At 44.2% G+C, this 24272-nt stretch overlaps 1 protein-coding gene and 1 long non-coding RNA gene across 5 annotated transcripts in view; one reads left to right on the top strand and one right to left on the bottom strand.

Annotated features, from left to right (window-relative positions):
• ELAPOR1 (endosome-lysosome associated apoptosis and autophagy regulator 1) overlaps positions 1-24272 on the bottom strand; it is a 90002-nt gene that overhangs the window by 64943 nt on the left and 787 nt on the right. For 2 of the 3 annotated variants that reach the window (XM_071100181.1, XM_071100218.1), the window contains exon 2: positions 18693-18737. The exons of the other annotated variant lie outside the window; for it this stretch is intronic. In XM_071100181.1, the coding sequence (XP_070956282.1) occupies positions 18693-18737 (45 nt within the window). The remainder of the gene's footprint in view (positions 1-18692; positions 18738-24272) is intronic. 3 annotated transcript variants of the gene reach the window in all.
• On the top strand, positions 6511-22846 carry LOC139364389 (uncharacterized). 2 transcript variants are annotated; one of them, XR_011626225.1, is made up of 3 exons: positions 6511-6606; positions 12037-12083; positions 22582-22846. It is a non-coding gene; the product is annotated as an uncharacterized lncRNA (long non-coding RNA). The 2 variants fall into 2 exon arrangements; XR_011626242.1 differs by lacking the exon at positions 22582-22846 and adding an exon at positions 21995-22133.

The following is a 24272-nucleotide window of genomic DNA, read 5'->3' on the forward strand; positions in this document are numbered from 1 at the left end:
AGCATCAGAAGAGGGCATTATACCTGCTCCCCCACCTTGCAGAATGCCCTGCCTGGTCCCCTTCACCCCTCCAATTCACCAGTCCTGGCTGAAGTGCCCTTTCCCGGTCCTTTGTGATATGGCCCCTAATCCTTCTGGCCGGTAGGAGCTCCCTCCTCCACAACGGTCATGGTGCAAAGATCACAAACTGCCTTGCTGTGTTGTTACTGTTCAGTTCTCCTGGTCCCAGTTAGATGGTAAATTCTTTGACTCATGTGTGTCTGTGACTTAAACATCTAAATGTGTTTTCCCTGCAAACAGACACTCCATGGCTATTTTGAAGAATTCCCTAATAGGTGGACACACGGTCAGAGGCTGTTGCTAACTGAGAGGTTTAAATATTTAGAGGCACAGGAGTTCATTCTTTTCAGGGTATTTAGCAGTAATTATACCTACAATTAATTTTTTTAAATCACAAGCACAATAAAGAGATGTGTGGAACAAAAACTGGAAGTCCTCCTTCACCTCTCCTCAATGTGCCCTGTTCGTGAGGGATGCTCTACCTCACGGTGCCTGCATTCATCTTAGGGCTGCTGTAACAAAATGCCACAAACTGGGTGGCTTTAAACAACAGAAATTTGTTGTTGCACAGTTCTGGATGCCAGAAGTCCAAAATCAAGGTGTTGGCAGGGCTGGTTCCTTCGGAAGCCACAAGGGAGAATCTGGCCCCTGCTTCCCCCCTGGCTTCGGGGGACAGCCAGCCATCCTTGGTTTCCTTGGCTTGTGGTAGCATAACTCCAGCTCTCACACGGCATTTTCCCTGTGTGTTCATCTTTGTCCAAATTTCCCCCTTTTTATAAGGACCCCAGTCATACTGGATTAGGGCCTAACCTAACGATCTCATTGTAACTTGACTATATCTGCAAAGATCCCATTTCCAAATAAGGTCTCATTCTGAGGTGCTGGGGCACACAGTGGCTACTCTAAGGTACATAAGAATTTTTGGGCCGGGCGCGGTGGTTCAAGCCTGTAATCCCAGCACTTTGGGAGGCCGAGACGGGCGGATCACGAGGTCAGGAGATCGAGACCATCCTGGCTAACCCGGTGAAACCCCGTCTCTAGTAAAAAATACAAAAAAATAGCCGGGCGAGGTGGCGGGTGCCTGTAGTCCCAGCTACTCGGGAGGCTGAGGCAGGAGAATGGCGTCAACCCGGGAGGCGGAGCTTGCAGTGAGCCGAGATCTGGCCACTGCACTCCAGTCTCGGCGACAGAGCAAGACTCCGTCTCAAAAAAAAAAAAAAAAAAGAATTTTTGAAGGACACAGGTGAACTCAAAACAGTACCTGTACCTCAAATTTTCCATCTAGACAAGGGGAGAAGCATAGCTTTTTGTTCCATGCTGTGAAATTTGAGAATTACTTCTTAGACCAAAAAAAGAAGAAAAAGAAAAGCAGAATCATGTTACCTCCTTGAAGGAAATAAAATTGTTTATTGGGCGTCCCTCATGGTCCTTGAACTTTGAACATTTTATCTCTTTAATTTTCATATCCACCCAGAGATCCTTGACATCAAAGACTGTCTCATGCATAGGCATGTCCCCACCACCCAACTCAGGGCCTGGTACTGCAGGATTTATAGAATCAATAAACTCTGTGGGGTAGATATTATTTCCCCCGTTTTAAGGATGAAGAAACCAGTTAAGAGATGTTCAGTCATGTGCTCCAAGTCACACAGCTGGTACGTAAGCTATGGATTTAGGATTGAAACCCAAGCCTGCCTTTCTTCAAAGCTCTTGTACTTTCCATAAAGCTTAAACCAATGGTTCCCAAAGTGTGGTTTCAGGACCTGTGGGTGCAGCAGCAGCAGCAGTAGCCCCTGGGGACTTGTTAGAAACTGGAATTCTTGGGGCCGGGCTTGGTGGCTCACGCCTGTAATCCCAGAACTTTGGGAGGCTAAGGTGGGTGGATCACAAGGTCAGGAGTTGGAGACCAGCCAGCCTGGTCACATGGTGAAACCCTGTCTCTACTAAAAATATAAAAATTAGCCAGATGTAGTGGCGCGTGCCTGTAATCCTAGCTACTGGGGAGGCTGAGGCAGGAGAATCGCTTGAACCCAGGAGGCAGAAGTTGCAGTGAGCCGAGATCGCACAACTGCACTCTAGCCTGGGTGACAGAGCGAGACTCCGTCTCAAAAGAAAAAAAAAGAAAGAAATTCGAATTCTTAGGCCCCTCTCACTGACCCATTGAATCAGAATCTCAGGGGTAGGCCTACCAATCTGGGTTTTAGCAAGCCCTCCAGGGGATACTGATACCTACTGCAGTTTGGGAACCCTGCACTAAACCAGGAAGCTGCCTGGGAAAAGGCAAGAGTAGGTGTGGAGTTAAAGATTAGCTTGGTCATTTTTTTTTTCTTTTAAGTCATCTGCGTAATTGCCAGATTTCCGGAAATCTTACCTTGTCCTCCAAACATTATTGCCATTATTTATGCTGAAAAATTACATGATGCCATGATTTTTTTAAAGGGAGGGAGGAGAGAGAGAAGACTGCCTGGAGGCAATTACTTAAATCCATTCTTTCTTCAAGTTTCTTTCCTCTGCTAGAAACGATGAGACCTCCTATGGGCAGCCCTGATGAGAATTCCCGAATTCAGCTTCGGCTTTCCCACCTAGCAAGGAGAACTGGCTGTCCTCTCTAGGATAAGACTGGCAAGATGTTGTTAAAGCCTCCAGAGGGCTTCAAAGTTGTAATGACAAAGGTGAAACCAGCTCAGCTCCGCCGGGCTTTATCTACACAAGCAGGAAAGAAATGGCAAGAGCAGCAGGTGCAGCAACCGCCTGAGCAACCATGGTTTCTTATCAGTAGGCCAACAGGGCACTGCCATAAAAGCTGGCTGTTCACTGGACAGATGTTCTTTTTTATGCTACACAGAGGGCCAGGGCTAAGCTTCGCACGAATAACCTGGTTTTAGAGGAAGCTACTTTTCTTCTTGGGGGTCTTGGTGGCAGAAGAGCAGCCAGATGCCAGCCAGAGGGGAGAGGCCCAGAGCCCTGTGAGGTCAAGAAGCCCACACCAGGGCTTCACCACTGGGCTCCACCTGGAGAACCCATGAGGCTTTGCAGAGTAAAATCTGAAGACACCCAAAGCTATGGCAACAGGAGGGAGCACTGCCATTGAGTCGCTTTCAATGTTTCCTCCAGGAAATTGTGATATTGACCACTGTGAAAAAGAGAGGAGAGGCTGGCAGGAGTGGATTTGGAGAAAAGAACAGAATTTACAGTAGAACACTCAAGCACAAGCCATTTGCCTAAGTTCACTTTCTCAGGTGACTTCTGCTACAAGGAATAAAAGGAACTGCTCCTTTCTACAGTACTAAAAGTGTTAACAGCGCTCCTCTGCCCCCTCCCACTTCCTCCCACCCATGACCAGGCACTGACAGTTCCCCTGGGCCAGCCTGGCACATCATCACTGGGAACAGGAGTCTGCATTAGCACCTCACACTTTGCCAAAGTAGAAATGGCCTGGATCCAAGAGTGAAATTTGGTGGAAGAAATTAAGACAGGCTGCCATTCTCCCTAATTTTCAGGAAGGCCTCAGATGATCCTTCTGCTTTTTAGCAGGCACAGGAGGAAACAGGACAAATCTTGCCATTTCTTTATTTTTATGCCCACCGATAAACAAGCTATCTCTTTATTTCCTCGCACTCTGAGCAGTGCCAACTTCCATAACAGTTCGTAGACAGTAAACATATCCCCTGCTAGTCCAATTTGAGACAAAATAAAGTTACCCTGACCTAAAAAATAAGATAGATTCCACTTCTACTTCACATATATATGATGGAGAAATAATAATCATTGATCCCATAATAATCTCGGTAGATACTGGGAGATAATATCCAGAGATACTATAGTCTTAATAACTATAGTAACTAATCAGTGAATCTCTCTGCAACGTCTTCCTCTAATGTTGCTAGTCTTTTCCATTTTCATGCCACAGACAGACCATCAGACCATCAGTACATCTTTCTGTTGCACCTGCCTGCTAAATGATTTTCCCATGTTTTTCTTCATGGGCTTTGAGCACTACATATTCTAAATTTTTTTTTTGGGGGGGGGCTTCTACTTTGGCCACTAGGAAGCTCAGGGTCAACTTTCCAGTCCATTTGCTTATATCGCATTCATATATTCATTTAATGATTCTTTCTGCATTTGTCATTCTAAGTTGTACTTTTTTTCTTTGAGACAAGGTCTTGCTCTGTCGCTCAGGCTGGAGTGCAGTGGTGCCATCATGGCTCACCGCAGCCTCAATCTCCCAGGCTCAAGGGAGCCCCCCACCTCAGCCTCTCAAGTTACAGGGACCACAGGCATGGGCCACCGTGCCTGGCTAATTTTTATGTTTTTTGTAGAGACAGGGTTTTGCCATGTTGCCCAGGCTGGTCTTGAGCTCCTGGACTCAAGTGGTTCTCCCACCTCGGCCTTGCGAAGTCCTGGGATTACAGGCATGAACCACCACACCTGGTCTTAAGTCGTATTTTTTTTCTGCCATAATTTTTATTTTATATTTAGATTTTACTATTTTGATGGAGGTATTTCCCAAAAGCTGAAATCCTTGTAGATAGGGGCACAATTAATTCAGTAGTTAATTAAGACCATTCATGGTTTGATCCTTGCCTTCCTCTCCCACCTTTTTTTTTTTTTTTTTTTTTTTTTGAGACGGAGTCTTGCTCTGTCACCCAGGCTGGAGTGCAGTGGCCGGATCTCAGCTCACTGCAAGCTCCTCCTCTCGGGTTCACGCCATTCTCCTGCCTCAGCCTCCCGAGTAGCTGGGACTACAGGTACCCGCCACTTCGCCCGGCTAGTTTTTTGTATTTTTAGTAGAGACGGGGTTTCACCTATGTTAACCAGGATGGTCTCGATCTCCTGACCTCGTGATCCGCCCGTCTCGGCCTCCCAAAGTGCTGGGATTACAGGCTTGAGCCACCGCGCCCGGCCTCCTCTCCCACCTTATTTCTAACTGTGTTCTCCTTCCTTCTGTCTTTGCTCCTTCCATTACACTGGCCTTTCTTCGGTCCTTTGTAACTCATCTCAGGGCCTTTGCCTGTGCTGATCCCTACTCTTGCATGGCTTATTACTTCTGGACACTCTTCAGGCCTCACTCGGTTATCATTGTCTCAGAAGAGTTCCCTGAACTTCTGGCTTAAGTCAAATCCCCTAATATATGCTCTCATTGCACCATGTACCTTTCTTTGTAGCACTGTCAGAGTTGTCATTTTATCCTTATATGATTTGATTAATATGTACCTCTCCCACTAGACTATAAGCGCTCTAAAAATAATGCTTGGTAGGCTGGGTGCGATAGCCCACAGCTGTAGTCCCAGCACTTTGGGAGGCTGAGGTGGGCAGATCATGAGGTCCGGAGTTCGAGACCAGACTGGCCAACATGGTGAAACCCCATCTCTACTAAAAATACAAAAATTAGCTGGACATGGTGGCGGGTACCTGTAATCCCAGCTGCTCAGGAAGCTGAGGCAGGAGAATCGCTTGAGCCCAGGAGGCGGAGGTTGCAGTGAGCTGAGATCATGCCATTGCACTCCAGCCTGGGCAACAGAGCAAGACTCAGTCTCAAAAAAAAGCCTGGTGGGTCTGCAATAAATTTTGAATAAATGAATGAATTCATACACACATACACATTAGTTTCTCTGGCTCCAATTTTTTCTGTTCTCCAAAACAAGTATCTAAGTATATCACTCCCCTACTCAAAAAACACGTCATTCTCCAGTGTGTTCATAATCAAGTCTAATCTTTCTCCTTACCACATTCTCCAAGGGCCTCCAAAACTGGCCTCAAACTCTTCCTTTTCTCCCCCTTCCACTAAAGTGACCCTGGACAACCTGACATTCCCCAATACAAGTCCTACACATTCCCATCTCCAGACGCAAATGTCCCTCCTCAATGACCTGCCCAGGAACTACTCTATACCAGGGGTTAGGCTAAGGTTTGGGTACTGCCCTAGGCGCTCAGATGCCTCCTACCCCTAAAGCTTTCTCTGATTTCTTCAGTTTCCCTCTTAGAGTTGCAAACCCAAAGCCCTCTGTTTATAATCACTTTTATCTCTTATATACGTGCATTATATTTACAGACTATTCTCTTTCCCTCACTAACCTGTAAACCCCTTGAGGGCAAGAACTGGACCAATTCATCCCAAATTCCCAGCTTCAAGTACAGCACCTGGCACATTGTGAGTGCTCAAAATGATTATTTTGCTAACAAATAATAATAATAACATGGAGATTTAAGAACGGCCAATGTAGGAAACTAGTCCAACAGCTAAAGGAATGGATGCTTTCATTATACACCGTGGTGTGGTTCTCCCTTCAACAGGAATTAGAGCTTCATCCTCCTCCCCTGGAAGGTGCGCTGAATTTTGTGACTTGCTTTTAATGAACAGAATGTGGTGAAAGTGATGGTGTGTGACCTTTGAGATTGAGTCATAAAAGGCATGGTGGCATCTTCCTTGCTCTCTCTCTGATTACCTGCTCTGGAGGGAGCTGGCTGCTATGTCATGAAAACACTTAAGCATCCCAGTGGAAGAGGCCATGCTTGAGGAACCAAGGCTCCTGCCCTATTAGCCATGTGAGTGAACCATCTTGGAATTGGATCTTCAAGTTTCAAACAAACTTTTGGATGACTGCAGCCCTGGAGGACATCTTGACTATAACCTCTTAAGAGACTCTGAGCCAGAATCACCCAGCTAAACTGCTTCTGAATTCCCGTCCCAAGAAATTGTGAGATAATACGTGTTTGGTATTTATTTTTAGAGAGAGTGTCTTGCTATGCAGCCCAGGCTGGTCTCAAACTCCTGGGCACAAGTGATCCTCCCGCCTCAGCCTCCCAAGTAGCTGAGACTACAGATTTACATCACCACGTCCAGCTAATATTAATAAATGTTTGTTATTTTAAGATGCTAAGTTTTAGGGTAATTTGTTAAGAAGTAATAGGTAACTAATATATGTATTAAACCATTTCAAAAAAGATTATAGTTTTTAATTCCCATTATTGGGCCAAAGGATATTTCTGTCTCATGAGTAGCTGATTTTACAAGGTTAATAACTCTATTGTTAAAATGTTGATATGCTGGTTGGGCGCAGTGGCTCGCACTTGTAATCCTAGCACTTTGGGAGGCTGAGGTGGGAGGATCACTTGAGCTCAAGAGTTGGAGACCAGCCTGAGCAACATAGTGAGCCCTTGTCTCTATTTTCAATAAAAATAAAAATATGTATGTATAATTTAAAAAATAAAAGAAAATATTGATATGCTATTCTTCCCACCTGATAGACTCTACACATTTTTAGTTCACATCTAAATTTTACTACTTCTTTGAAACCCTCCATGACTCTTACTCCTTCTGTGAAGCTCTCCTTAACCACTCCAACTCATACAAATAATTTTTCTCTGCTCATTGGCGCTGTGGCACCTGATAACCATAACAACTTCCACTTTTTGAGTCTATACTATGTGCCAGTGCACTGAGTTGTATAGTGTCCCTCCAAAATTCCTGCCCACCCTGGAGCTCAGAATGTAATCTTCTTTGCAGATACAGTTAGTTAAGATGAGATCATAATGGATTAGGATGGGCCCTAATTTTAAGGCCTTATGTCATGTGAAGACCCAGAGACACACCCAGGAGGAAGGCCATGAAACAGTGAAGTCAGAGGTTGGAGTGATGAAGCTGTAAGCCAAGGAAGGCCAAGGATTGCTGGCAACCACCAGAGGCTGGAAGAGACAAGGAATGTTCTTCCCTAGAGCTTCAGAGGGCTTTGATTTTAGACTCCTGGCTTGTGGAACTGCAAGAAAATTAATTTCTGTTGCTTTAAACCACCCAGTTTGCGATACTTTGTTGAGGCAGCCCAAGGGTAACTAACATAACTAGTGCACGTCTTATTTCTCCTTTCTAATTTTCACAGTGGTCTTTCAAATTAAATAGGATTAGCTCCTTTGGTAAATGAGATGCTGAGATTCAGCAGTTTGCCTGAGTCTCACAGTGAGGGAAGCTCCAACTGGGGTATGAACCCCATCTCCAGAGGCTGCGCTCTGTCCACTGCTCCTTCCCAACTGGCCTCATTCTATCATGCTCTTGATCTCTCTCTGTAACTGCCTGCAACCACTCATTCCCTTAAAGGCTGTATGTTCCATCAAAGCTGGGGTTTTTTTGTTTTTTTGAGTCGGAGTCTCACTCTGTCACCCAGGCTGGAGTGCAGTGGTATGATCTCGGGTCACTGCAACCTCCACTTCCTGGATTCAAGCAATTCTCCTGCCTCAGCCTTCCAAGTAGCTAGGATTACAGGTGTGTGCCACCACGCCCAGCTAATTTTTGTATTTTTAGTAGAGACGGGGTTTCACCATGTTGGCCAGGCTTGTCTTGAACTCCTGACCTCAGGTGATCCACCCACCTCAGCCTCCCAAAGTGCTGGGATTACAGGTGTGAGCCACTGCACCCAGCCCAAAGTTGGTTTTATATCATGTAATTCTTCTATGTCTCTTTCAGCCCATTATGTTTAATAAATACTTAATGATGGGATTATTTTAAATTTCAGAGGATTAAAAATTAAAACTATAAGAGGAAAAATAACTATTTGGTAAAAACAAAAACATGACAATGACCCATGAGCCCTAGAGGCAATCTATCACTGACGTCTTCAAACTGTAAAATACTCTGATGATACTTGTTCTCTGGAACCAGGTACCAAAATGGACAGTATTTGTCAATATTCCTAACAGGAATAAAAAACAGAAAGGGTATTAGAAGGAGGAAATAAATGTCAGAGATAATGTGGTCATCAAGTGACCAGTTATGTTGCTTAACTCGTAGATGTGAAGCTTCTTGTGTTAAAGGCAAAGACATTTCCTTTCCCTGCATCAGACATTTGGATTCTAAAGCCCCTCCAGGGTTCGCATAATCCTCTCTCCTCAATGGAAGATAATGGGTATCTGTAAGATTTTAAAGGCATTTCAGTTAAAGAATGTCCACAATTTCTTCAAGACTCCTTTCTAGTGTCTAACAACCTTCAATGCATTCTAACAACTCACAAAGTCTTAGGAAAGAATTTTGCACTTTCTTATTCTTAGCACAGTGACCACTGGAGATTAATCTTAAATTACTTTCTTAAATGCATCCCAGAATGAGCTACAGGTAGATGTTAAATGTTCGGGGCTCAGATTCTCAGTCTAACCTTTAAGAAACTGATGATTTATCTTATTTAGTAAGCTGGGAAATGGCACTCTGTGGAGATAATATCCTTGGTCTTGGGCAACAGAAAATGAGAGAATTTGCAGAGCAGTACAGAGGGCCTGTTTAGATCCATTTGGGCTCTGGTCTCAAACCTAAAGGAGAAAATTCTGAAGCATGTAAAAGCTAGAAAGGGAGGCAACAAATTTTGGCTCAAAATATTCAACAACTGCTTAACAACTACCAATGTTTAAAAATTAATACTTTTTTACCCCAATGGCACAGTTTTCCTTTAGAAATAGTGAGCTCCTCATTACCAGAAAGGTTCAGGCTACCAAAAGATAAGTGCCCATCCAGGTATTATAGGCAAGGATGCCTTGGGACCGGAGGACCACTAAGATTCACCCCAACACCAGCAATATTATGAAGTGACAGTTTTATATCTAGGTGACACTCCCCAGAGTGGGTTACTAGCCACTCTATTTTCATGTAATTGGGATGGGAGGTCAAAGTAATTGATTCCAAGCACAAAATTAGGCAATTTCAGTTTTCCTTCATTGTTTTGCATCAGGTCAGGAAAGGGATGCTCCAATTAGCATGCAGGTTTATCAAAATTAGAGTCCAATTTTTTTGTTTGCTTTTCATTTTGTATTAGCAGTAAGGTTCAGACTTAGAAAACCACATTCTAGGCCTATGAAACTCAATTTATTTTATTTTTCATGCTGCATAGTTTTGTGGATCTTTTAAAAGTGCCTTTAATAAGACCAGGTGCAGTGGCTGACGCCTGTAATCCCAGCACTTTGGGAAGCCAAGGCTGGTGGATAACTTAAGGTCAGGAGTTCAAGACCAGCCTGGCCAACATGGTGAAACCCTATCTTTACTAAAAATATAAAACTTAGCTGGGCATGGTGGCATGTGCCTGTAATCCCAGCTGCACGGGAGGCTAAGGCTGGAGGATCCCTTGAACCTAGGAAGCAGAGGTTACAGTGAGCTAAGATCACGCCACTGTACTTTAGCCTGGGTGACAGAACGAGACTCTTGTCTCAAAGGAAAGACTTGAAAAAAAAAAAAAAAAAAAAAGCAGGCCAGGTGCAGTGACTCATGCCTGCAATCCCACCGCTTTGGAAGGCCAAGGTGGGAGGATATGACCTGAGCCCAGGAGTTCAAGACCAGCCTGGGCAACATGGTGAGACCTAGTCTCTGAAAAAATTTAAAAATTAGCCGAGTGTGGTGACATGTGCCTGTAGTTCCAGCTACTCAGGAAGCTAATGTGGGAGGATCACTTGAGCCCAGGAGCTCGAGGCTGCCGTAAACAGTGATCGTGCCACAGCACTCCAGCCTGGATGAAGAGTAGGACCCTGTCTCAAAAAAATAAATAAATAAAATAAAAAGGTAACATCATATCAGGCTTCTCAGACTTGAAAGAATTTGAAGGCCGGGTGTGGTGGCTCACACCTGTAATCCCAGCACTTTGCAGGGCCAAGGTGGGTGGACCACAAGGTCAGGAGATCAAGACCATCCTGGTCAACATGCTGAAACCCCGTCTCTACTAAAATACAAAAAATTAGTCAGGCACGGTGGCGCGCACCTGTAGTCCCTTCTACTTGGGAGGCTGAAGCAGGGGAATCTCATGAACCTGGGAGGTGGAGGTTGCAGTGAGCCGAGATTGCGCCATGGCACCCCAGCCTGGTGACAGAACAAGACTCCATCTCAAAAAAAAAAAAAAAAAAAAAAGAAAGAAAAAAGAATTTGAGTAGTGGAGGGCCTAGGAAGTATGAAAATATATTTTCATATTTTCAGCAGTTGTCAAGCACTGACTATAATTATCTCTTGTGTTCTTTATCTGGTATGACATAGAAGGAGAGCTTAAGAAAGAAATGTGACAAACAGCCCAATTTTTAATCACTCACCAGAGGGACAATACAGACTGAGGAAAAGATGAGTTTGACTTATTTTCAAAAAATTTGGCAGAATTCTCCACCCGGCCCATCTGCCCTGATCTGGACAAGCTGGCAGCTTGACAAAGCAGACAAGCTCTTGAGCCTGGCCCTCCATGTCTCAGTGATTCCCTGGTGAAAATGAGCACTCTTGGCCTTTCTCACAGCCAAAGCTGTCCGAGCCTATCAGCTGACCACAGATGGAGAAAGCTATTGATGTCATTAAAAATCCATGCTACAGGCCAGGCACGGTGGCTGACACCTGTAATCCCAGCATTTTGGGAAGCCAATGCAGGCTGATCACTTGAGGTCAGGAGTTCGAGACCAGCCTGGGTAACATGAAAAACTCCATCTCTACTAAAAATACAAAATTTAGCTGGGCATGGTGGCGCGTGCCTGTAATCCCAGCTATTTGGGAGGCCAGGCAGGAGAATTGCTGGAAACCCAGGAGGCAAAGGTTGTAGTGAGCTGAGATCGCATCACTGCACTCCAGAATGGGCAACAGAGCGAGAATCCATCTCAAAAAAAAAAAAAGGGCTTTTTTAGAATTATTTCTGAGTGATGAAAATTGGGGTAAATTTTTATTTTCTTTACTTGTACTTTCCTGTATTGCTTGTTTTGTTTTTTTAAGGATCATACCTGGGATTACAGTGGTGAGCCATTGCACCTGGCCTTGCACTTTTTTATTTTACAAGTGTAAGTTTATGTGGTTCAGCCACACTGGCTTTCTGTCCATCCTCTGAGCACCAGGCTGAGTTTGTCCCTCATATTTGCCTGCCAAACTCCTCCACACCCTTCAGATCCATGCTTAAACTCACTCCTCAGAAAGGCCTGCTCTCACTTTCCCCATCTAAGTCTCCTTGAAATAATCTCTCATCATATCCTTCACTTTTCTTGCAGAGCACTTAACGAAATGTATAACTACAAGTCGATTGGAATGGTTATTTGTGAGTATTGACTTGGCTTCCCAAGCCAAACGAGCTTCTTCCTGGGACCACCTAAGTTGGGAAATGTGAAAGGGAAGAGAGGAGGCTGGTGTAGTGTGGGAGAAGAGTGGAACACTTTACTCCTGGTTGGGGGAGGGGAAGCAGCTGAGAAGGGATTTGAAAGATTAAGAATGATGTATGGGGATTTTAATTCTGTTTCTGTGAATAAATTAAAACTTTTCCTCCTGGAAAAAAAAAGTCCTTAGTGAAGACTACATTGCTCATTAGCGTCATCTTGCCGTAGTGGTGGTGTTTTTTGCTTGGTATGTGTGTTTTTATGTATGAAGATGAATTCTTTTTTTTTTTTTTTTTTTTTTTTGAGACGGAGTCTCGCTCTGTAGCCCAGGCTGGAGTGCAGTGGCCGGATCTCAGCTCACTGCAAGCTCCGCCTCCCGGGTTCACGCCATTCTCCGGCCTCAGCCTCCCGAGTAGCTGGGACTACAGGCGCCCGCCACCTCGCCCGGCTATTTTTTTGTATTTCTTAGTAGAGACGGGGTTTCACCGTGTTAGCCAGGATGGTCTCGATCTCCTGACCTCGTGATCCGCCCGTCTCGGCCTCCCAAAGTGCTGGGATTAAGGTCAAGAGATCGAGACCATCCTGGCCAACATGGTGATACCCCGTCTCTACTAAAAATACAACCGGGTGTGGTGGCACATGCCTGTAATCCCAGCTACTCAGGAGGCTGAGGCAGGAGAATCGCTTGAACCCGGCAGGCGGAGGCTGTAGTGAGCCAAAATTGTGCCACTGCATTCCAGCCTGGCAATGGAACAAGACTCTGACTCAAAAAAAAAACACAAAAAACAAACAAAAAAACAGACTGCTTGGCCAGGCATGGTGGTTCACATTTGTAATCCCAGCACTTTGAGAGGCCAAGGGGGTGGGGGTGGATCACCTGAGGTCAGGAGTTTGAGACCAGCCTGGCCAACATATACAGAAACTCCATCTCTACTAAAAATATACAAAAATTACCAGTGGGACACGGTGGCTCACGCCTGTCCGACGTAGGTGGATCATTTGAGGTCAGGAGTTCGAGACCAGCCTGGCTAACATGGTATTACGCCATCTCTACTAAAAATACAAAAATTAGCCAGGCGTGTTGGTGGGCACCTGTAATCCCAGCTGCTTGGGAGGCTGAGGCAGGAAAATCACTTGAATCCGGGAGGTGGAGGTTGCAGTGAGCAGAGATCGCACCACTGCACACTCCAGCCTGGGTGACAGAGCAAGATTCTGTCTCTCTCAAAAAAAAAAAAAAAAGAGACCGCACACAAGGAAGCAAAAGTGGGAGGGTGAGGAGCCAGAAAATCTCCCTCAATTGAAGTAATAACCCCTAGAAATGCTCTGAGGTCACATGGGAGCTCCAGTAGGGTCCTTTTGAAAACTGGTGGGATTCCTCAGTTATGGACCAAGAATAAAGTATGTGTGTGTATTGCCTATTAATTTATAAAAGTATTAAAGGATTGATAGCATTGCCAAGGATGTGAGAAAAGGTGAGGGTGTGCAAGGTTAATGAGAAGTAAAAATTGATGCAATTTCTCCAAAAGATAAATTGAGTAATAGGGAACAATATGAAATATATATGCCCTTGGTCAAATAATCCTCATTTCTAAGAACATAATTTAAGGAGTTAACTGAATGACAGTTGAGCAAATGTTTACAACTATATGTGCAAAAGTGTTCACTTCAGTATTGTTTATACTAATAGAAATTGGTTGGTTATCTGAATTGGTTAGTTATATAAACTATATTACATACAGCCTACAGAACTCTATGCAGCCTTAAAAATAATAAAGTAGCCAGGTGTGGTGGCACAAGCCTGCAGTCCCAGCTACTTGAGCCTCAGGCAGGAGGATACCTTGAGCCCAAGAGTTCAAGGTTATATTGCACCATGATGACACCTGTAATAGTCGCTGTTCTCCAGCCTGGGCAACATAGTGAGACTCTATCTCTTAAAGAGAAAAATGATAATGTAGACCTATATTTATTAACATGTAGCAATGCCCCCTGCAATATTATTGCATGAAAAAAACAGGTTATGAAACAGCATGTATGGAATAATCACACTTATGGAAAATTATATATTTATGACTGGACATGGTGGCTCACACCTGTAATCCCAGCACTTTGGGAGGCTGAGGGGGTAGATCACCTGAGGTCAGGAATTTGAGACTAGCCTGGGCAACATGGTGAAACCCTGTCTCTACTAAAAATACGAAAATTAGCTGGGCATGGTGGCCCACGCCTGTAGTCCCAGCTACTTGGGAGACTGAGGGAGGAGAATTGCTTGAACCCAGGAGGTGGAGGTTGCAGTGGGCCAAGATTGTGCCATTGCACTCCAGCCTGGGCGACAAGAGAAAAACTCTGTCTCAAAAAAAATTATATATTTATATCCATACATACAGAAGTCTAGAAAGTCTATCAGTATGGAGAGAAAGCTGGCAAGATATAATGAAATGTTTACAATGAGTTTAACCAATTATGAAATTCTGGGTAAGTTTCGTGGTCTTTTTGGCATTCTGTATTTCTTGAATTATTAGAATAAGAGAGTATAATTGTTGCAAAAACAATAAGATTATTTTAAAATAGTATTCAATAAGCCAAAAGGGAATAGAGAAATTTAAAGTTCATCTCATTCAAATCAACTCTTTGTATGCTTTTCCTTGAGTATGCAATTTGACTACTGTGCTGTAGTTTTCTTGCTGCATTCCTAAAGCAGTGATCTATACCAACAGATATGGTGATTAAAAATGTTCATATGTCATCTTTATAGAAAGATGCTGAAAGTATATAAAAGATCTTGTGGCATACTGTAAAGTAGGTGTCTTTGTAATAAACTCTCATATCCTTTATTTTTCTTTCCTAGTACTTAACCAAATTTATAACTATAGGTCCATTGGAGTGGTTGGTTATTTGTATCAACTCTGTTTTTCCTAGTGATATGCTTCAAAAATGGCAACAAATTCTTCCCATCCCCATATGTATGCCCCTACATAATGACTTTGCAGGGGCTCCCATAGAGAAGTGAAGTCTATTTCATGGCCTGACCATGTGACTTGCTTTGGCCAATAGGACATTAGCAATGACCACATGGACAGAGGCTTGAGAAGAGCTTGCACATTGGGGCTTGCTCTGCTACTGCACTTGGAATTCTGAGACCATCCTATAAATGAGTGTAAACTAGCCTGCTGGAGGATAAGAGGCCATCTAGAAGAGAACCTGGGTACCTCACTCAACAGCCTGTCAATGTCAGACCTCTGGGTGAAGCATTTTAGGTAATCTAGCTTGCAGTCAATCTACCAGCTGACCACAGTCACACAAGGGAGCCCATAGATCAGCCATGCTGCCCTAGACCAAACTACAGGACTGTGGGCTGAACAAGGGGTCCTGTTTAAGACAATAAGCCTCAGGGTGGATTGTTATATAGCAAAAGCTAACTAATACAGATCCCCCTACCTTTTTTGTGAGACAGGGTCTTGCTCTGGTGCCACTGAAACCTCAACCTTCTGGGTTCAAACGGTCCTCCTACCTTAGCCTCCCAAGTAGCTGGGACCACAGGGGCACACCACCACGCCCAGCTAATTTTTGTATTTTTAGTAGAGATGAGGTTTCACCATGTTGCCCAGGCTGGTCTCAAATCCCTGAGCTCAAGTGATCCACCCGCCTTGGCCTCCCAAAGTGCTGAGATTACAGGTGTCAGCCACTGCACCCAGTCCCTTATTTTTTTTTAGAGAGAGAGAGTCCCACTGTGTTGCCCATGCTGGAGTGTAGTGGCTTGATCACAGCTCACTGTAATCTTTAACTCACAGGTTCAAGTGAACCTCCCACCTCAGTCTTCCTAGTGTCTGGGACTACAGGCATGGGCCTCCACACATAGCTAATTTTGAAAACTGCTTTGTAAAGATGGGGTCTTGCTATGTTGCCCAGGCTGGTCTTGAACTCCTGGGCTCAAGTAATCTGCTGGCCTCGGCCTCCCAAAGTGCTGGGATTATAGGGATGAGCCACTGCATTCTGCCTTTTTTTTTTAAATGGAAAGGTTATCTGAAGCTGGGCACAGTGGCTCACGCCTGTAATCCCAGCACTTTGAGAGGTCAAGGCAGGGTGATCACTTGAGGTTGCGAGTTCAACACAAGCCTGGCCAACATGGCAGGGTGTGGTGGTGCATGCCTGTAATCCCAGCTACTCAGGAGGATGAGGCATGGGAATTGCTTGAATCCGACAGGCAGAGGCTGCAGTGAGCTGAGATTGCACTGCTGTACTCTGGCCTGAGTGACAGAGCAAGACTGTCTCAAAAAAAAAAAAAAAAAAAAAAAAAAAAAGCCAGCTGCGGTGGCTCACGCCTGTAATCCCAGCACTTTGGGAGCCCAAGGCGGGCGTATCACAACGTCAGGAGTTTGAGACCAACCTAGCCAATATGGTGTAATCCCGTCTCTACTAAAAATACAAAAATGAACTGGGCATGGTGGCAGGTGCCTGTATTCCCAGCTACTCAGGAGGCTGAGGCAGGAGAATCGCTTAAACTTGGGAAGCAGAGGTTGCAGTGAGCTGAGATCGTGCCACTGCACTCCAGCCTAGGCAACACAGGTGACTCTGTCTCAAAAAAGAAAAAGAAAAAGTAATACACAGGCAAAGAAGACCTCCATTATTGGGCCATTGGAGTATGAAAGATCCATATTTGCAGAAATTGTCTAAATTTCACAGGGCTAGATAGTTCTTGGTAATGTTCTTTTCTCAGAGTTTAGTCTCTCCAGTGTCTAACGCAGGATTAACCCCCTCTTTTCAGGATTCATCCTGAATGAAAAGGGAAACTCTAAAGTCTGACTGAGGCAGGAGAATCCTTCAAGGCCAGGAGTTCAAGGCTGTTATTTCCATATTCCCTTTTGGCCTATTGAATACTATTTTAAAATAACCTTATTGCTTTTATAACAATGATACTTTCTTATTGTAATGATTCAAAGGCTAGGCACAGTGGCTCACGCACTTTGGGAGGCTGAGGTGGGTGGATCACCCGAGGTCAAGAGTTCGAGACCAGCATAGCCAACATGGTGAAACACCATCTCTACTAAAAATACAAAAATTAGCTGGGAGTGATGGCAGGCGCCTGTAATCCCAGCTACTTGGGAGGCTGAGGCAGGAGAATCCCTTGAACCTGGGAGGCGGAGGTTGCAGTGAGCCGACATCGCACCACTGGACTCCAGCCTGGGCAACAAGAATGAAACTCCATTTCAAAAAAAATTTGAAAAAAATTCAAGAAATACAGAATGCAAAAAGGGACACAAAAAGTACCAAAAACTTCAAAATTTTGTAAACTGTACCAAATCTGGATACGAAGAGTTATTTTTGCCCACAGTGCACTTCCCTGAAAGACATCACAATAGCTAAGGCTCCTCTCAGATAGAGTAGAGAGCAGTAGATATCTCCTATTGAGTGACATTTCTGTTTTACCCTAAGATGGTACCTACCTTGAGACCTTAAGATACTACTAATTTCCAGAAGCCTAGCCCTAGAACTTGCTTTCACCCAGACTCTATTTAGTGAGTGATCTGAGTAAGAATTCATCTGTCCAGTTTCCAAAATAGAAGAAAACTCATCCAACCTGAGACACATCAGATTACAGAACTGAAAACTGAAGAAAGCTATAAAAGTCGAGGTAAACAGGACCCCCAAGAGCTCTGAAGAAATAACATTACTTGTGAAGGGAGAGTGGCCCCACAGTTAAGCCCTGACTTAGTATGTCCGGGGCTACAGTGACTGCTGAGTCGGTTTGGTCTACTATAACAAAATACCATAGACTAGGTAATTTATAAACAATGGATATTGATTGCTCACAGCTCTGGAGGCTGGGAAGTCCAAGATCGAGGCACCAGCAGATTAGGTGTCTGGTGAGGGCCCATTCCTCAGAGATGGTGCTGTCTATGTGTCCTCACATAGTGGAGGGGGCAAAAAAGTTACCTCGGGCCTCTTGTATTTATTTTTATTTTATTTTAAGACAGAGTCTTGCTCTGTCATGCAGGCTAGAGTACAGTGGCACGATCTGGGCTTACTGCAACCTCTGTCCCCGGGGTTCAAGCAATTCTCGTGTCTCAGCCTCCCAAGTAGTTTCGATTACAGGCATGCACCACCACACCAGCTAGGTTTTGTATTTTTTGTAGAGACAGGGTTTCGACATGTTGGCCAGGCTGGTGTTGAACTCCTGGCCTCAACTGATCAGCCTGCCTCGGCCTCCCAAAATGCTGGGATTACAGGTATGAGTCACAGTGCCCAGCCCTTCATGCCTCTTTTATAAGTGCACTAATCCCATAGGATATAATCACCTCCCAAAGACCCCACCTCTTAATACCATTGCATTGAGGATTAGGTATCAACATATGAATTTTGGGAGGGACACAAACATCAGACCATAGTAGTGACTAAGGTCCTTAATAGAATCCCAATCTCTGGAGTCACTGAAGAATAAATTCTGATTAATTCCCTCACTTCAGAAAACAATTTGGCATTCCCTGTGAAGATGAATCTGTACACACCCCACAACCCAGCACCCCACTTCTAGGTTTATACCTTCAAGAAATGTGTACCTGCACACCAGAAGACAGGTTCAACAATGTCCATAGCAGCACTGTCTGAAATAGCAAAACAATGGAAACCCAAATGTCTATTAACAGAAGAACTAATTTTTAAATTGTGGAATATTCACCAAAGGAGTATTTTATAACACTGAAAATGCAGAAAATAGAGTAACATACAATAATGTAGATGAGTTTAGAAGCTTAGTGTTGAGTTAGAAAAGCAAATGTTATAGCTCTATATACAATGCAATATATTTTTATAAAGGTCAAAAATAAACAGATCTAAATAAGATTGTTTAGGGAGACATACATGTGGAAAAAAAAAAAAAACAGGCTGAGTGTGGTGACTCATACTTGTAATTCCAGCAATTTGGGAGGCCAAGGCAGGCAGATCACTAGGTCTCATGTGTTTGAGACCAGCCTGGGCAAATGGAGAAACCCTGTCTCTCCAAAACTACAAAATTAGCCAGGCATGGTGGTGCACACCTGTAATCCCAGCTAAGGTGGGAGGATGGCTTGAGCCTGGGATGGGGAGGTTGCAGTGAGCTGAGATGGCACCACTGCATTCCAGCCTTCACAGTAGAGCCAGATCTTGTCTCAAAAAAAAAAAAAAAAAAAAAAAAATTAGGCCAGGCATGGTGGCTCACTCCTATAATCCCAGCACTTTTGGAGGCCAAGGTGGGTGGATCGCCTGAGGTCAGGAGTTGGAGACCAGCCTGGCCAACATGGTGAAACCTTGTCTTTAATAAAAATACAAAATCATCTGGGTATGGTGACTGGCACCTGTAATCCCAGCTACTCGGGAGGCTGAGGCAGGAGAATTGCTTGAACCTGGGAGGCAGAGGTTGCAGTGAGCAGAGATCACACCATTGCACTTCAGCCTGGGCAACAGAGCAAGACTCCGTCAAAAAAAAAAGAAGAAGAAGAAGAAGAAGAAGAAGAAGAAGAAGAAAGAAGAAGAAGAAGAGGAAGGGGGGAAGAAGAAGAAGAAGGAGAAGGAGGAGGAGGAGAAGGAGAAGGAGAAGAAGAAGAAGAAGAAGAAGAAGAAGAAGAAGAAGAAGAAGAAGGAGGAGGAGGAGGAGGAGGAGGAGGAGGAGGAGGAGGAGGAGGAGGAGGAAGAAAGAAAGAAAGAAAGAAAGAAAGAAAGAAAGAAAGAAAGAAAGAAAGAAAGAAAGAAAGAAAGAAAGAAAGAAGAAAGAAAGAAAGAAAGAAAGAAGGAAGAAGGAAGAAGGAAGAAAGAAGAGAGAAGAAAAAGAAGAACCAAATACAGGAGGAAATAGAAAAGCCTAGACACTGTGCTCATGAAGTGAAATAGCGTGCCAAAGGCTCAGGACTTTCTCCCCTGACTACAGGGGCTGATCCCAGGGACATCAGAACTAAACAGGGAACACTCTGCTCCCTAAAGCTGTTCTTTCTGCACTTTGGATAGTAACTCTTACCATTCTGCCACTCTAAAATCCTGACAAAAATCCTTGACCTGCCCATCACCATCACCCTACATCATCAATCAGTTGCCAAATCCTCTAACCTCTACCGTCAGCATGTTTTTCACATGGATGCCTTTCCATGTATTCCACTGCCCCCATTCCAGTGCAGTCCCTTTATTAACCTCCTCTTTGACTTCAGTAATATCTTCGGCATTGGTCTCCCTGCCTCATCTCTCCGCTGTCACCTGTTGGCCCACCTCAACCATGCTTACTTTATAATCATGCTAATCCACTCCGCTTAGGCTGCTATCTCTGCCAGAAATCCTTCAGGGATTCTCCACTTAGTTTAGAATTTTTCAACCTTATCAACTTTGTAGCTCACACTATTGCACATTTCAGCCAGCTGGTCTGCTTGCAAGTCCCAGGATCATTTGCATTTTCCACATGTGGACCTTTCGTCAGGCTCCTCCCTCTATCTAGAAAACACCCTTCCTCCATCTCTGCCCACTGAAATGCTACTGATTATCACAGAAGCAAGTCAAGTGCCAACGGTTTAAATTAGTTTTCTTTCTATCTTTTTTTTTTTTTGAGATGGAGTTTCATTCTTGTTGCCCAGACTGGAGTGCAATGGCACAATCTCAGTTCACTGCAACCTCCGCCTCCCAGGCTCAAGCTATTCTCCTGCCTCAGTCTCCCAAGTAACTGGGATTACAGGCATGCATCACCATGCCCGGCTAATTTTTTTTTTTTTTTGAGACGGAGTCTTGCTCTGTTGCCCAGGCTGGAGTGCAGTGGCACACACATTGCAAGCTCTGCCTCCCTGATTCTTGCCATTCTCCTGCCTCAGCCTCCCAAGTAGCTGGGACTACAGGTGCCCGCCACCATGCCTAGCTAAGTTTTTGTATTTCTAGTAGAGATGGGGTTTCACTGTGTTAGCCAGGATGGTCTCGATCTCCTGACCTCGTGATCCGCCCATCTCAGCCTCCCAAAGTGCTGGGATTACAGGTGTGAGCCACTGCGCCCAGCCTAATTTTGTATTTTTAGTAGAGACAGGGTTTAAATGTTGGCCAGGCTGGTTTCAAACTCCCAACCTCAGGTGATCCACCCGCCTCAGCCTCCCAAAGTGCTGGGATTACAGGCGTGAGCCACTGTGCCCTGCCCTGAATTAGTTTTCTTCTCTCTTTTCCTATCAACCTCTATATTGCCACTCCTGCATTGTTTACCACATGTTAATCTTACGTCGTCATTTATATGTCATTATCTGTGTACTTAAATGTTCTTCCTACCAACATTTATTAAGCACCTACGATATACCAAAGAAGTATGCACTAGGCACTTCACATGTGTTATTTAATTTAATTTAATTCCTACAACAGCCCTGTGAGATAGGTATTATCATCTCCCATTTCACGGATCAGGAATTCGATGCTAACAGAAGTTAATTAACTTCTCAAAGTAGCATCCTTACTAAATGGCATCACTCATTCAACCAATTTTATTCCAATCCATGTCTGCTAGATTCCTAACCCATGGGCTTTTCAATATAGAGTGGGGAACCCCTTTGAGGGCAATTAGCCCTGGAGCCTCAGGACAAGGCAGAGCATGTTAAAGGCAGCTTTCTGCTCCTCTTTCGTTCGATTTGCTTCACTGCGCCATGGGAAACACGCCTTTGGCTCGCAGTCAGCACTAAGCCTGGGCTAAAGAAATGATTTGTGAAAACAAATATCATACAGGATGTTTAGTTCCATGTGTGACCCTGATTATTATAAAACTGTGAGAGGAATGCCAAGCCCCAGCACATGTCCAGCAGTCTAGAACTTCCAGTTCTCTGCCGCCTCAGTTTAGGCCTCAAGCTAAACCTCTCTGTTTCCTGATTACATCCAGAGAGATGCCTCAGCTTTCATGAACAAGGCTGGAACGATATTGTTGTCATTAGGGTCAGCCTTGGCCTGATAAGAGTCCCTGCCATCAACACCCAACATCAGCTCACAAGAAATTCGTATGAAGATCAAGAACAGAGAAGAGTGGCCAGGCGCAGTGACTCACGCCTGTAGTCCCAGCACTTTGGGAGGCCGAAGTGGGCGGATCACCTGAGGTCAGGAGTTCAAGACCAGCCTGGCCAACATGGTGAACCCCATCTCTACTAACAACACAAAAATTAGTTGGGTGTATTGGCACACACCTGTAATCCCAGCTACTTGGGAGGCTGAGGCAGGAGAATTGCTTGAGCCTGGGAGGTGGAAGTTGCAGTGAGCCGAGATCATGCCACTGCACTCCAGCCTGGTCTGGCTGGCAGAGCGAGACTTTGTCTCAAAAAATAAAAATAAAAAAAAGGAACAGAGAAATGCTGGTCTACCTTGAATTGGTTTTTCACCGTGTGGGGTTGGAAGCCCCCAAACTTGTTTGATCAGTTCATATTGCCAAATGAATACTATAATAATGGGCTTATTCTCTCCCTGATTGTTTTGGAGTTGAGGGTGTTCAATGGCCACTGTTTGCTCAAGGAGAATGTAAACAGGACTTGCTGACGCCTGCGGTCAATGGGCATGCCTCCTAAGCCATTTCCAATCTGGCATGAGTGTGGATATAATGGGAAAGAAGCTGAACAGGGAAGAAGGGCAGGTAACTCTATTTTGTGTTTCCAATGTATTTTCTATTTCAATACTCAAAGCAATCCTTTCTGAGGTAGGTGTTATTTTGATACCCATTCTACAAATCCAAAAACCATGTGGTAAGTAACAGGACTAAAACCCTGGTAGGTTGAGCTCCATAGCTTTCCACTACCCTAAGCTTACTCTTTGCGGTAAGACTTTTTGCTTAGGCAAATATTGGTTATTCAAACAAGACCAAAGGCAAAATTCGTACACAAGTTCAAGTTCTCAAGTATCAATATTCTTCTCTTCCTCCAAATCAAGATAATAGAAGTGCTTAATTTCTGAAATGTCTCATATTTTCCATTGTTGACAAAGATCTCAACAAGAATTGGTAGTTAAACTGTATGATTCTTACCTTCCACTCAGGAGACTCCCTTGTTTGATTCTTAGGCAAGTGGGCTTTCTTCGTCTCATTATTTTGGTTGGTTAGACCACAGGCCATCAAGGCCGGTGAGCCAGAGTCACTGATAAGATCATCCTGTTCTCTGCCATCTCTAAAACAGGTCATTATGTAGCTGGGTGGAAATGTAGATGGCCCAGGGCAGGTTGTCATTGAGGCTAATAAAGGTTATCAAAAGTCCCACTCACTGGGGTCACTTATATCATATTCATGAATCTTCAAAATTAAGTATCTTTATTCACACAAAAATCCTTCCCCCCACACCTGACTTCTTTATGACCTGCTATACTGTAGACTCAGAACATCTTTATAAGAATATATCTCCATAAGGGATGGAGTTATTGTTGGCAATCAGTTCACACTAACAATTTATAAAAAATATTCTGGACTGGGTGCAGTGACTCATTCTTATAATCCCAGCACTTTGGGAGGCTGAGGTGGGAGGATCGCTTGAGCCCAGGAGTTAGAGACTGGCCGGGGCAGTATATTGAAACCTCATTTCTATTTTAAAACATATATATTTTAAAGTTATATATATATATATACACTAACCTCTCAAAACCTTAGTCCTTCACATTCCACAGAAATAACAGAACTTTCATTTTGCCTTCCCCAACGTAGTTCTTGTAAATATCTTGTTGCCTCTGCCATATGGTTTCTAAAAAAGTTGCTCAGAGCACAACCAAATATCGTTATTTCAATAATAGAGAAAAGACTGTTTTGTTGCTCCTAGTGCCCTTTTGCGTTCTTCCAAGATGACTTTTCAAAAGATATTTTTGGTTATAAGACATTGACTACCTATTGTCTGAATTCTGCTTCCAACATTTTGGAAATACCTTGAAAAAGACTTTGACATATGTTAGCAGAAGTCAGAGAGGAGACCAGAGGTTGGCAGAACACAAGATATTGAAGAACTCAAAATCTGCAGAAAGGTGAGTCGTGTGCTGTCAGGTACACTAAACATAGTACGCTGCGGGGAGGCCAAGCTATAAGGAGAAGCCACATTTAACAGTCTTCACTAACCGATGTTTAACAAACAAGGAACTAGAGAGCTGGGATCCTATCATCCCTCTCGCACATCTCCCACCTTCACACTCCGTTTTGTGTA

This window comes from Macaca nemestrina, chromosome 1 (genome assembly GCF_043159975.1).
Source record: "Macaca nemestrina isolate mMacNem1 chromosome 1, mMacNem.hap1, whole genome shotgun sequence".
Classification (NCBI taxonomy): Eukaryota; Metazoa; Chordata; class Mammalia; order Primates; family Cercopithecidae; genus Macaca; species Macaca nemestrina.